Below are 13938 nucleotides of genomic sequence, written 5' to 3'. Positions count from 1 at the left end.
GCAAGAGGAATGGAGGGCCCCCAAGACCAGGAATGGAGGCTGGGGGAGCCCGTGGCTGAAGACCGAAGGGCGCCATGGAACAAGCCAGAGTGATGGGAACGGACGGAGGGACGGCTGGGGAAGAGAGAGAGAGCCGAGGGAGCGGCACACAAGCTCCAGGCGTATCCAACAGCCCTCCTCCCCCCACCCCAGTCTCCTTTTCGACAACTCCCTTGTCTGGCTTGCGCTCCTGCAACCCTACCTGTGTCCAAGGAGAGCACGGCTTGCAGCACAGATGCAGCACACAGGCCTCGGCAGTTTCCCTTTTTGCAAGACTGCTTTCAACTCTACCCTTTCAGGACAGGGCTGGCCAAGCAGAGGCTCCCCAGCTGCTCTTGGACTACCACTCCCATAAGCCTCTGCTGCAATCTGTGATGGAGCTCTAGGACCTTCTGCCTGCTCACACAACTCCCACCCCTCAGCTTCCAGCTGCCTTCCCTCCTTTTGGGGAGGAACCCCATCCCCCCCCCCCGCTTTGAGGGTTGATTCAACAAGCCAGTAGTACTCCAGGCTCATTAATGCTCCAGAACAACAACAAAAGGAGGGAGAGGGAGGAGGAGGAAATACACCCACACCTCCCACCAGACATTTGCACAGACATGGGACATGAAAAATAAAGTTTTAATTCCAGAGTTTTTACCCATACCAAACCAGTCTTCTAATCCAAACTCAAACCCTACCTGCCCCTCTGCCCCTTGAACAAGAAATGGATGCATGAATTTACATTAGTTGAACCAAAAACCCACATCGGTTTGTTAGAGCTGCCAATATGGCAAGCTGTCGCCGATCCAGAGCAGGGTGTACAAGAGGGGTGTTGTCAGTGTTTTTCTCCTCTACGTTGTTTTTGACATACTGTAGGGGTCCAACTAGACTTAAGGGGGCATGAAGGGAGGTCCTCCAACACCCCCACATTAACAAGCTGAAGCTCAACTGTTTCGGAGGAGGAATGCCGACCTTAGCCACACTTCCTGCGACCTTCATGCAGCTTAGCCTTTGCATTACAAACACACACAATCAGTAGGGAAACTAAGCCCAAACCATGGATTCAATTTGAAATGCCCAAAGCAAATGTTTGGTAGCTCCCTTTTTCTCAACAGCAGCCCAAAGAACAGAGCTCCACATGGGAAGACACATTCCCTTTCTGAGCAACACCCCAGCCCCACCTCCTTTTGTCAGCACTAAAATAATCACATTTCAGCGCTACATTCCACACTTCTTCCCTCCTCGCTGGGGAAAGGCAAGACGGCAACCACCGTTGTGAAGACTGGACGAGCAGTCGCCTGCAGGCCCTGACCAGTGACAACTGAGAGGGAGAAGAGAACCCACCTCTCCCTCAGTTCACTTGCTGGAGTCTTCACCCCAAAGAAGTTGTCTTGGCCTCCCCCCCACTCCAGATGGGGCAGCAGCTCCCACTTTATTTCTTCTTCTTCTTGTTCCGTTTGCCCCAGCGCTGATATCCACCGCCTCCCCCCCCCTCTCTCCTCTTCTCCCACGTGGGCATAGGGGGCTCGATCTCGTTCGGACGCCCACCCCGGTCCGGGACACTACCCATCAACACCTGCAGGATGGAAAGGAGGAGTTATTCCGGAGGCAGCCACCAGGGGGCTGCAAGAAGCGGATGAAAGGTGGTGGCTAGGAAAAGTTGTGACTGCCTGCTTCCCACCCCCCCATAATCAATGTTCAAACACAAGGGAATTCCTAGTCCACCCCTTCCTCTGGGGAGAAAAGTTAATTATCCTGCCTCGAGTTGTGCTTGTGCTGTAGGGTGGCACCAGTTAGAACTAGGTCTCACTGGCCAATGCCCTTGTGGAGAAAATACATGACTTGACTCATTTGCACAAGTCATCTGGGACCATTACTATGTAAGGAATTCCCCAGAGCTGCTACAACCGCACATGGACCCCTGCCTCTAAGGGCTGTCTCACTTCCCTTATGCCGGGCCTGCTCAACTTCGGCCCTCCTGCAGATGTTGGTCTAAAGGTAAAGTGTGCTGCCGAGATGGCGTCGACTCCTGGAGCCCACAGAGCCCTGTGGTTGTCTTTGGTAGAATCCAGGAGGGCTTTACAATTGCCGTCTCCCGAACAGTATGAAATGATGCCTTTCAGCATCTTCCTACAGGAGCGCTGCCTGATATATTTATTTATTTGATTGATTTCTATACCACCCTTCCAAAAATGGCTCAGGGTGGTTTACACAGAGAAATAATAAATTGAACCTGCAACGGCTGGCATGGTAGTCAAGCCATTTCCCTGCCACACCATTAGGTGGCTCCAGATGTTGGCCTAAAACTCCTCTCCAACTCCCATAACCCCTGGCTATTGGCCACTGTGCCTGGGGATTATGGGAGTTGAGGTCCAAACACAGCCGGGGGGCCAAAGTTGAGCAAGCCTGCCTTGCGCCAACATCTAAGGTCCAAGGACGCCTCTCTGACCAGTTACCTTCTTGACGGCAGAACTGGTCTTGTCCTGCGAGGCGCCGCTGCTGGTCTTGATGATGCGTGAGAAGTCCTCCCTGGCTGCCAGCAGGTGAGCAAGGGTGACATGGGAATCCCCCAGTAAAGACTGCCGAAAGGGTCTGAAGGCCTCCACCATGGCTGTGCCACGGTCCTAGCAGGGACGAGAATGAAAGGGAATAAGCTGAGCATCAAAGGAGACGCATTGTATCAGAGGTGCCGATGTTTTATTTCCAAGAAGGAAAACACTGCTCCAAAGAGGGAGTACGGCAGGGCTGCTGGAACGAAATGTGGCCCCTGCCTGACCTCTTACCTTAGCCCTCTCGGACCAATGGAAGGACTCAACCGTGACGTCAAAGCGGGTGAGCATCATGCGCTGGCGGCATTGGTACTCGGCCTTCAGTGCTCCGTGGATCCCCTCCAATGCTCTCTAGGCAGGGAGGGGAGAAAAAACAAGATCCCGTCAGAAATACAGCAGCTGGGTGTCCACCTGCCGGAGACCGATCCTACCCTCCCGCCTTGACCGAGTTAGGGGAACCACTTGTCCCAACTAAGGAGGCAGAGTCAGTAGCAGGAGTCACCACGGGTGGGGGAAAGCTACATCAGCTTCTCCCTACCCATTGCTCAGAGATCAGCGGGACCTTCAAGAGAGGCACCATCTCCCCATGTTCAGATGCTGCCGTGGAAAGTACCTCCGAAATCTAAGAGGGAGACCACAAGTTTAGCTGTTTGGGGAAGAGAAAGAAACAAACACTTTGTATATCAGGATGCAACAAAGCCGCATGAGGGAGGGACCACATGCCTTGCACCCTCCCTCCCCCCCAAGCAGAGGCAGGACCCACTGGAACAACCTTTCAAAAACCTCAACAAGGTATTTAGAATGAACGGCAGAAACCTACTAAAGGATTCATGCATCATCTCTGCCATCCTAAACAGTTCGCAAGTTTCCAACCCCCTCCCGTTCCGTTTTGAACACTACATTCTGTATTTCATCACCCGACAGTTTCCCTCATTTTGGAATGTGGGTCAGAAATTATTTATTTTATTTATTTTTACATTTCTATACCGCCTTTCGTTAAAAGAAAACCCAAGGCGGTTTAAATACAACTGTAAGGCAAAGATGACAACAAGGAGACCTGAATCCCAGCATCTTCTGCTCCAACTTGGGCACAAGTTGAACCACCTAGAACCACAAAGCCCTGTATTCAGTTCCTCCCAGGCCAGAGGCTGACACACCTCCAGGGCTGTGCACCCCATCTAGGAGTCCCCACACCCGACCCCTCTGGGCCCACCTTGGCTTCAATGTCTTCCATGAGCTGATGGACAGGGCAGCCCAGATCTGGGGGAGGCATTCCCAAGGCCTGGCAGATATGCTGGAGTTCACGGACAGCTTCATGGGCTTGGTCTTCCTCCTCCACCGAACGTGGCTTTTTCCGGGCCTGGAGCCGGGCTGCAAGGAGTTCGGAACTCAAGAAGTCTGGGGAGAGGGAGAGGAGGGAGAGTGGATTCATCTTTTACTCAACTCAGACTGTGGCGATGAGGCTGTAGCTCAGTGGTAGAGCATCTGCTTTGCATGCAGAAGGTCCCGGGTTAACTCCCTGGCAGCATCTCCAAGTAGGACTGGGAAAGGCTCCTTCCTGAAACCTTGGAGAGCTGCTGCCAGTCAATGTAGACAATACTTAGCGAGATGGACCAATAGTCTGACTTGGTAGGAAGCAGCTTCCTATGACTCCCAATGCTCTGGGCAGTATCAAATGGGCTTTCAAGAGACACGGTCTGCTGAGGTCTCAGTGCAGGAGTGGCCAACCTGAGGCTCTCCATTGTCTGTTGGACTACAACTCTCCTCTTCCCCAGCTGCACTTGGATGGTGGGAGTTGTAGTCCAACAATATCAGGGGATCCGAGTCTGAGAATCCCTGGTTTAAAGTAATGTCTGGTTAGGAACAAAGGAAGCTGCCATATACTGAGTCAGACCATTGGTCTATCAAGCTCAGTATTGTCTTCACAGACTGGCAGCGGCTTCTCCAAGGTTGCAGGCAGGAATCTCTCTCAGCCCTATCTTGGAGATGCCACTAGGGAGGGAACTTGGAACCTTCTGCTCTTCCCAGAGCGGCTCCATCCCCTGAGGGGAATATCTTACAGTGCTCACTCTTCTAGTTTCCCATTCACCTGCAACCAGGGCAGACCCTGCTTAGCTAAAGGGGCAAGTCATGCTTGCTACCACAGGACCAGCTCTCCTCCCCTAAGACCCGTCTCCTCTCCTGGTTGAGCCCTGAGCCCAGGAAACTTATTCCTGTATGCACTTACACAAGAGCTGGAGGCAACTGTCTGGGGTGCTGAGTCTGGCGGTCACATCCCCCATTGTCAGTGAGGGGTATGGGCAACGCAGCTCTCCAAGCAGGCCACTCACTTCAATCTGGAATGTCTCAGCATCTTCAGGACCTGGCGAAACAGAATGGTGGATGAAGATCTCTTTAGGTTGGAAGGAGTGCTTTTCCTAGGACAGAACACCCTAAGCTTCCTTGAGGAAGTAAATAAATGTCATAAAGAAATGAAAAGGAATTTATCAGGATTTTGAGAGCAGAGTCCTGTTCTGATTTAACTGTCCATGCAGCCAACCCCTGAAAATCCCGCTGACCAGATTCTCCCCATCCCGCCTTTACAAATAGTTGCTCTCACTGCTTTGCTGTTCTGCTGTTCAAGCAACGGCTTGATTCAACAGAACCTTGTAGCAAGCAGTTTCCCAGGTTAACCATCCAATGCTGGTGCAGAATTTGGACCAAGCCCCAAAGACACAGGGCCAGGCCACGTTCTGCAGCCTGCTGGCCCTCGGGCTTGAACAGCCATGTTCAGTGCTGATGCCGAGATGTATTCACTGCAGATCCTTGTATCCTTGAGCATCCCCTACCTGAGGACATCTCTGGCTGCATCCCTGCCCCGTCCCAAACCCAGGTTGCCTACCCAGCGTAGGATTTACATCCTCTTCCAGTGGGCAAAGGGCTCGGAGTTCCGAAACCAGCCAAGAGCAAAGGGCAGTGAACTGAGGGCTGGAGACGCCGGCTTCAGCCACTTTGGCAAAAGTCTCCATGGATGGGCACCTGGGAAGAAGAGACAGGGAAGAAGCATCTTTAAAGGAGAATACTCCAGAGAGAGCCTAACCATTTAGCATATCGTACACCCACCAATTCATTCCTCTACCTGGACTCCCTCCCTTCCCCTGGCAAGCGATATTCAGGGCTCCAAAAGCAGCTATTGGGCACTAAAGTAAAAGGTAAAGTGTGACGTCGAGTCGATGTTGTCTCCTGGCAACCACAGAGCCCTGCGGTTTTTTCTTTGGTAGAATACAGGAGGGGCTGACCATTGCCTCCTCCCACGCAGTCTGAGATGATGCCTTTCAGCACCTTCCTATATTGCTGCTGCCCAATATAGGTGTTTCCCATATTCTGGGGAACAGACCAGCAGGGATTCGAACCGGCAACCTCTGGCTTGCTAATCAGGTCATTTCCCTGCTGCACCACCTTTGCCCACTAGCCAGCCATTATATGGGGTTGCCACCAACTCCTCCCTTCCTCAGACCCTTTGGCACGTGCCAGGGGTGTGGGAAAGACTCAGGCCCTTCTTTCATACTCATTTCCTAGCACCTCTATTGCCCTTCAGGAGGCACTCCAGTTCTTCCTTACCATCTAGAGCAGGGATTCTCAACGTTGGGCCTCCAGATGTTATTGGACTTCAACTCCCACAATCCCCAGCCCCAGTGGTTGTCACCCAAGCCTCTTTGCCCCCCCCCATTACTGCATGGGCCCCCACGCCTCTTCCCCCACCCCACCGTGGCCTACTGCCCCCTTACCCGTCCACTCCGCCTCCCTCCATGCTTGTGTAGAGGGAGAACCCAGCAAAGCTGCTTTTTGTTTCCCCACGGCTACTTCCTCGTCCCAACAGCGCATGCGCACACCTGGAAGCAGCCGACACCGCCTCCACTTTGCGTCAATAGGTTCAAGCGGGGACCGCCCACTAAACAGAGACCGCCTTTCTCATTGGCTGTGAAGCGTAGCAACGGGACTTCGGCTCGCCCGCCTCGCAACCAATGAGATTCTTCTCTGACCTAAAGCAGCACATGGTCTCTCTGATTGGCTAAACGTTCCGGTAGACGCCTAAGCGCCAGCGTTCGCCATAGAAGCCGCCTTTCAACCAATCGGGAGTTCCTTCTCGTAGGAAGAAAATTACCAGCCAATCAGAGGCCACTGTGACATACGCCCTCCCTTTCCCCCATGGCAACCCGCCAGGCGCTTTGAAATTTGATGGTCTCCGTCGCACCTGCCAGCCAATTAGGACCGGGCTCAGTCCCAGCGCCTGATATTACCTGTCTTGTAGGCGGGTCTTCTTCCTCACTTAGTCACCTGTCCTTCGGCGCTTTTCAGGGCGGGGCTCATGGGAAGACTCCGTTACTTGCGTTTGCTTAGGCGTGCCAACTTTTGGTTAAGAAAAATAACAAAAACAGACCTGGGTTGTCTCTGAGGATGTGCAGAGCCCCTCCCCCTTTCAAGGGGAGTGCTTTTTCCACCGCAAAAGGGGTGTGTGGGGGGGACACACACACCTTTGAGCATGCGCAGCTTTGCTGCTAGGGTTGTATTTTAATGTTGTGACTTAATGCGACGGTTTAAAACAATCAGGTATATTTCTACAGAAACAGTTTAAAACACTATAAATGCAGCAAAGTTGGCTTCACAGAAGTGAGGTTCTCCCCCTTTAGGCCACAAGCGACTAATAAACTTGGGCAAGGTGGGCTCTAAACAAATATTGCGGATTAGCACACTTAACGGATAATGTAAGTGTAAGAATGGCACATGATAATGAAGAGACTGAAGCGGTGGATTGCTTCTGCCTTTTAGGATCCACCATCAACAGTAAAGGATCCCGCAGTTAAGATATACGCTGCAGTCCAGCACTTGGTAAGGTTGCAATGAAGGCCTTGGAAAGGAGATTTAGATGCCATGACGTGTCTACACCTACAAAGATCAGAATCGTTCGAACAATTTTTCCCATGACACTCTAGGGATGCGAAAGCTGGACTTTGAAGAAACAAGATAGAAAAAGTATTGATGCTTTGAACTTTGGTGCTGGAGAAGACTTTCGAGGATACCATGGGCAGCCAGGAAAACGAACAAATGGATCTCAGAACAAATCAATCCAGAATTTCACTGGAGGCGCAAATGACCAGGCTCAAACTATCCTACTTCGGGCACATTATGCAAAGACACAACTCCCTTGAGAAGTCCATCATGCTGGGGAAAGTTAAAGGAAAGAGAAGAGAACGACCAGCAGCAAGATGGATGGATGCGATTACGAAAGCAACGAATGCACCACTGAGAGACCTTAAAGGCCAAGTTGAAGACAGATCATCCTAGAGAGAATCTATGTGGTCGCTAAGAGTCAACACCAACTTGACGGCACTTAATCAGCCAACCAACCCTTACACACAGGTTGCCAGCCTGAGGCTCTCCAGCTAACAGACAATGGCAACTGTGTAGTCCAAGAACAATACAACATCTGGGGATCCAAGGTTGGGAAATCTGGGCTAGTGAAAAGAGAAGGAAGCCTGAGCATTTGCTTCGAAACTGGCTGGGAAGGTGTCGCCTGCATATATGACTGCATATCACACAAGCATCTGTGAAGCACATATCTGTGAAGCAACATATCTGGTGGAATCCTTTCTCCCATTTGTACCTCATTAATTGCCACCAGTTTTAAGAAAAATAAAACCCAGGGAAAACAAAGACAACCACACTCATCCAAGCAGAATAGGAAATGAAGACAATGCCAGGCTGTTTCTATGTTTTGTTATGTTTTTAATTTACAACATACATTATTAAATAATAGAACATTTCTCTTCCAGTGTCCTCTGTACCTGTTTCTTCTTAAATACACATAAATTACAATATTGAATATACAAATCTGATAAAATACTTAAAACAGGGAAAAAATCAGATTAGCAACCACAAAATAAAACAAAATGATTATGCTTGTAAAAGCAACCTCCTTCCCCCTGCCCCCTTCCATTTTGGTTACCTTCAAACCTCCCTTTATTATTAAATATATAAAATAGAATGAAAACCACCTCGGGCAACAATTTACAATGTTCCTGGATGCACCGTCCTTGCCTTCCTGTTCCTGGGTTCGTGTTCCCACCTGTGCTGCCTCTGTGAGTGGCATAGTTATAGTGCAAAGTGTAAGGCCCATGCACACACTTCCAAGGACTCCAGACCCATACAGTTTGGCTTTTTAAATAAGAAATGACAGAGCTGAGAAAGGCTGCAGGAGCCCTGTCCAGATCCACAAGCCAAAATCTGGACTACGAGGCAAAAGGGAGGTGGTTACCTCCAGTGGCAGATTGTGGGTGCTGTTGCAGTTTGTTTGTTTTTTAAAACATTTACAAAAGGCCTCAGAGTGTGGATTCTTATGCCTGGACTTTAAACACAGCAGTATATATTTTGGACCAAGCTCTGAAAACAGGACCATCCAGTTTTGCACCAAAGAAATCCACATTCTGCAATGTGAATTAATTATGCAAACCATAGCAATTGGCTTGTGTGCAGTGTTCCCTCTAAGGCGTCCGCACATGCGTGCGCTCACAAGTTTTTTGATGTCTGCTCAGTTAATTTTACATCCCGCTCAGGTTGAATTAGGAAGGCCTCACTCTGAATGCATGTGCGCACACAGTGCCTTGATACTGCTGCCCAGAACAAAACTCATTCCGCACACAGATGAAAAAAATTAGAACATTGCTTGTGTGGAATTATTTTTGCACATTTCCTGTAGTTTGAAAGATTTGGGTTACTAAAAAAATGGGGCACAGCCTGCTGGAAGCCTCTCACACAAGCCCGATTGTGTTCTTGTGCATTCCTTTCATTGTGCAGGATAATTTCCTGGTGGATTATGCCACACTGGTGGGAGGTTGGGTGCATTTGCCACGCTGTTCATTCCCACTTGGGGAACCAGCAAGAAAGGTAAACCTCCCCCTTAGCCTGTGTGCCAGATCTTCAATTGTAATTTCCTCGGGACACAGATCTGCCTTGTGGTTACTTAACGAAGCACTATAGTCTTTGATGCATGGATAATCCATAATTATTAATTAATAAGAGGCAGGGCATGCCAAATAAGCAGTTTCTCTTGCTCCCTCTGGCTTCCACAGGATGCTCATGTACACAGAGATATAGGGGACAGGCCATAGCTCAGTGGAAGAGAATCTGCTTTGCATGCACAAGGTCCCTGGCATCTTCTGTTAGGGCTTGGAAAAACTCCTGCTTGAATCTCGGAGAGCCACTGCCAATCAGTGTAGACAATACTGAGCTAGATGGACCAAAGGTCTGACTCAGTCGAAGGCAGCTTCCTGTATTCCTAGATGATGTTGGGCAGGTGAGCACCTCTGCTGATTTTAGGGCCCCAACAACTGTCCAGCTCTCCCGACCCTCTTAAGATGCTCTGCTTCAGTTACCAAAATGCCTTGGGCCAGCCTTCCCTTGATCCTAAACAGGTTTACACAGAGGTACAGTAAGCCTCAATGAGGGTTATCTTCCAGGTAACTGTGTTTAGAACTGCCGTGTGATAAGCATGATGGAAGAAGCAGTTCGGATTCTTGAAATGGCTATCAAAACAGAACAGCAGGAGTGACCAAAGGCAACACATTAAAAAAACCCAAAAAAACCCACACACAAACCATCAATATTTGATGGGGAGGAAATGAATCACTGGTCGATACTGCCAAGGCCCCTGTGTTATTTATATCCCACCCTTCCTCTCAGGAACTCGGGTGCTGGGGAGGGTCATCCTTCCCCTATAAAAACCCTGGGAAGTAGGAGATATCTCTCCTTATCATTTGGCATATTAACCATCTATTTCAATGAAGCTACAAGTTTTCTCCAGCTCAGCCTCAGAATTAAATCACCCTAAAGGTGTAAACACACACACACACACACACACACACACACACACACACACACACACGGAGCGGGCAAAGGCAGCCACGTACCCTGTAAACCGAACCCTGTCTGTGTAAGCACCCTCATTAAAAGAACACTGCCATATTCTGCAACAAACCATATTTATCCTAGGCCATTTCTCTAGGCGTGAGAACATCCCCTCTCAAAGCATTTTCATTTTGTGTATATTAAAGGTAATATGGTATGCCAGGAGTGACCAACCTGAGGCTTTCCAGCTGTTGTACTACAACTCTCATCATCCCCAGCCACAACAAACCATGTATGGGGAAGCTACTGTCCAACAGCAGCTGGAAAGCCTCAGGTTAGCCAATGCAAATGCACATTGGGAAATGTAATTCCAATCTCATTCTCCCCTACGGTGATCTTCCTCTTTGGTGATTGCATGACTCATAATGCACCCGAAAAACTAATGCTGAAAGCAAAGCAGCAAATGCATTGATTTGTGTTTCCCTTTTCACATTCCTTAAAGCTTCGAATATTACAGAGATCATCTTAAATCCTGTCGGTATATGATGTCTTGGTTTTATTCTGTGTGAGCAGAAATTAAAGGAAAAGATATGGGTTTGACTCATTGTTAATGCTTCACCATAGCCTAAAAAACCTGAGGCCATCAGATTCTTATTTTACTCCTTTTTGGGGTTCCCACAGTGAAGATACAAACATGGAGAAGTGAAACCCTTTTCTACAAAAAAATAATTAACCTCCTTGAAATTTCCTGTTACAAAACCAGCAATTTAGAAGTTTGGAGTCTTTCCAAATAAATTTCAAAAAAACCTCCCCCCGCCAGGAGAATGGGAGGTTCATGTAGTATTAAGCTCACATAGTATTAAGTTTTGAGAAAATCCAGTTGTTAAAAAAAACATTTACAAAAGGCCTCAGAGTGTGGATTCTTATGCCTGGACTTTAAACACAGCAGTGTCTATTTTGGACCAAGCTCTGAAAACAATGTGAATTAATTATGCAAACCATAGCAATTGGCTTATGTGGAATTATTTTTGCACATTTCCTGCAATTTCAAAGATTTGGGTTACTAAAAAAAAAATTGGATTTTTATTTTTTTATTTGCAAGGACTGGGAGAACAAAAAAAAGAAGAGCATGGGAATGGATGGTTAGAGGTCCCGAGAAGGGTAGGAACATAGGAAGCTGCCATATACTAAGTCAGACCATTGGTCTATCTAGCTCAGTATTGTCTTCACAGACTGGCAGCGGCTTCTCTAAGGCTGCAGGCAGGAATCTCTCTCAGCCCTATCTTGGAGAAGCCAGGTAACAAGGGGAGAACAATGATGACTATATAGGCCAAGTCCTGGGCCTTCAAAAGTCCTCCTTCTCCCCCAAGCTCAGGTTTAACATACCAAGTTCACATGGTTCCATGCTTTTCTCCACTTTCTTTTCTTTTTTTAAAAACACCCCAAAAACAAATGCAAGGCCCGGAAAACCAGGTGTGAAATCTGGTCAGCCTCTTATTTTGGGATCTGATTCCCAAAGAGCTGACAAAAACCTAGGGCATGGTTCTCTGCCTTGGGTCCCCAGATGTTGCTGGACTCGAGTTCCCACCATCCCTCATTACTGTGGCTGAAGATGGTGGGAGTTGTCATCCAGCAACGTCTGGGGACCCAGGCTTGGAGATTCCTGATGTAGACCCATTTTTAGTGGAGAGTTGCACACCCCAGGATAACTCACTCATGAAACCTTTAAAAAGAAAGATGGGTACTAGGTGAAGAGTTTGGGGCAGGGCGCCATGGTGGAGGAGAGCAGAGGCTTAGGACCCACCAAGTGGCATGAGACCCACCTGCCACCTACAGTGGCCTGCCAGAGAGATTTAAAAAAACAACACACCCTCTTGGCTCGCTTTCCTGCCTGCCTGGGACTGCAAAAAGAGGGGGGTTGCTGAGCACGTGGGGTACCCTGATACACACCCGGCTGGTGGGTCCCGTCCAGCTTGGCGGAGTCCAAGTTGAGCAGGCCTGGATTACAATTAACTTAAATGTGGTAGCAACTCTGCCAACAGCAGAGCCTGCAATGAACTACCCCGCGCCGCTAGATGTCATGGATTCTAGATGCTAGATGTCATGGATTCACATGTTAAAATATGGATACAAGTTAATAGGAGCTGTGGGTCCCCTTCCTTCCTGTGCACTAAAATCCCCCATTCTCCCCGATTAATATATTTCTTTTCCTTAACACAAATGGGAGGGGAGTAGTAGCTTGAGACTTTTCCTAGAACATCTAAGCTCGCGAAACATTGCCAACTCTATCATCTTGATCTTTTCCCTTCTCCATTTCTCTTGTCCTTTTTTTTTTTTTTAAACCTTTGCTATAAAATGGGCCCCAGTTTGCAAAACGGGAAAAAAACAAAACAAAACAGAAATTCCACTGACCGGTCTTGGAACACAATGCCCTCTTTCCAAAAAAGAGGTGCCAGGGGAGAGGGGAAAGAGAGAGAGAGAGAGAGAAAGAGGGAGAGGGAGATCAGAGTGGCGAGAGATCGGAGTGCCAGATCTCCAGCAAGCCTCCAGCTTTGTCGAAACGAAAGCCGCCTGGTGTTTTGCCTGCTGTCCCAGTGGACGAAACGGAGTGCCCAGCATCGGATTCTGCCTGACTCACCGGACAGCCTTGTGCTTCCCGCCACAGCAGCCACAATGCTCGCCGCACCAGTGGCAGGCATGGAGGGGCAAGTAGCAGCACATGCACGGGACGACGAGGGAGAGGGTGACCAGCGCCATCCAGCGGATACAGAAATGCGGGTGGCCCGTGTCGCAGGAGCAAGGGTCCGAATACTCCCCTTCCGAGTCTGACATACAGTGGTAGAGCATGCTCTCTGCGCACCACATACACGTGAACTGGTAGACGCAGCGGCCAATAGGGTCAGGCGCATCCTGGCACTGCCCGCGCCCATTTTCCTCATGGTTAAAGACGTCCCGGCAGTAGACGCAGCGAGAGGGCACTGTGTCCTCCTCGACTCCCGAAATCCCTGGCGGCGGCTGCTGCTGCTGCTCCTTCAGGGCCTTGTGTTGGGGGGGTGACGGGGCGCCATGGATCCGGCAGGAGGGAGAGGCCTTCGGGTCCTTGAGCCGCCCTTCAGCCCCAGGTGGGAAGCAATACTCCTTCTCCCGGGGAGACTTGCCCCCGCCCCCCTTCTCAAAGTGCACACACATGTCAATCTTGTCCGGGTCCAACTGGCGCTTCTGAACCACGGCTCGGCGGTAATCCTCGTAGCCTTTGGTTACCCAGAGGTCTTTGCAGGGGGTGATGCTCTCCAGCTCCTCTTCGTCCGGGAGGCTCAGCTGTTGCAAGGGCTGAGCTTGTACCTGCAGGAGAGAAACGCAGGGATTGTACTTGCTTGTTCCTGCAGCAGAACTTGAACCCAGATATTGAGAACCCCTGACTTGAGTCGTGATTAGCAAGCCTCTCACGACATGCCTGCACCAAAGACCGAAACTAATTTAACTG

General features: G+C 49.5%; 2 protein-coding genes across 7 annotated transcripts in view; both read right to left on the bottom strand.

Annotated features, from left to right (window-relative positions):
* Window positions 1–644: 644 nt before the first annotated feature.
* FAM98C (family with sequence similarity 98 member C) lies at window positions 645–6484 on the bottom strand. The gene is made up of 8 exons (XM_053268158.1): window positions 6338–6484; window positions 5452–5588; window positions 4798–4932; window positions 3784–3968; window positions 3109–3192; window positions 2805–2921; window positions 2478–2645; window positions 645–1597 (listed from the first exon to the last, which is right to left on the bottom strand). The coding sequence occupies exons 1-8, from the start codon at window positions 6358–6360 to the stop codon at window positions 1454–1456; spliced, it is 993 nt and encodes a 330-aa protein (XP_053124133.1). The 5' UTR covers window positions 6361–6484; the 3' UTR covers window positions 645–1453.
* A 1831-nt stretch (window positions 6485–8315) lies between these two features.
* The window catches only part of SPRED3 (sprouty related EVH1 domain containing 3), a 22629-nt gene continuing 17006 nt past the window's right edge, over window positions 8316–13938 (bottom strand). For all 6 annotated transcript variants that reach the window (XM_053266871.1, XM_053266869.1, XM_053266874.1 and 3 more), the window contains one exon: window positions 8316–13796. In XM_053266871.1, the coding sequence (XP_053122846.1) occupies window positions 13089–13796 (708 nt within the window). In that variant the 3' untranslated portion in view covers window positions 8316–13088. The remainder of the gene's footprint in view (window positions 13797–13938) is intronic.

Source organism: Hemicordylus capensis, chromosome 7 (assembly GCF_027244095.1).
Source record: "Hemicordylus capensis ecotype Gifberg chromosome 7, rHemCap1.1.pri, whole genome shotgun sequence".
In the NCBI taxonomy this organism is placed as follows: domain Eukaryota; kingdom Metazoa; phylum Chordata; class Lepidosauria; order Squamata; family Cordylidae; genus Hemicordylus; species Hemicordylus capensis.
The sequence above is the reverse complement of the archived record's forward strand: the minus strand, read 5'-3'. Positions and strand labels throughout refer to the sequence as shown.

Bases quoted from the DNA above. Each gene is read 5' to 3' on its own strand.
- FAM98C (XM_053268158.1), bottom strand. From the start codon at position 6,360: ATGGAGGGAGGCGGAGTGGACGG. The intron at 5,589-6,337 runs GTAAGGGGGCAG...TCTTCTTCCCAG, and splicing joins GAGGGAGGCGGAGTGGACGG to GTGCCCATCCATGGAGACTT. The intron at 3,193-3,783 runs GTGGGCCCAGAG...TCTCCCTCTTAG, and splicing joins TGGAAGACATTGAAGCCAAG to ATTTCGGAGGTACTTTCCAC.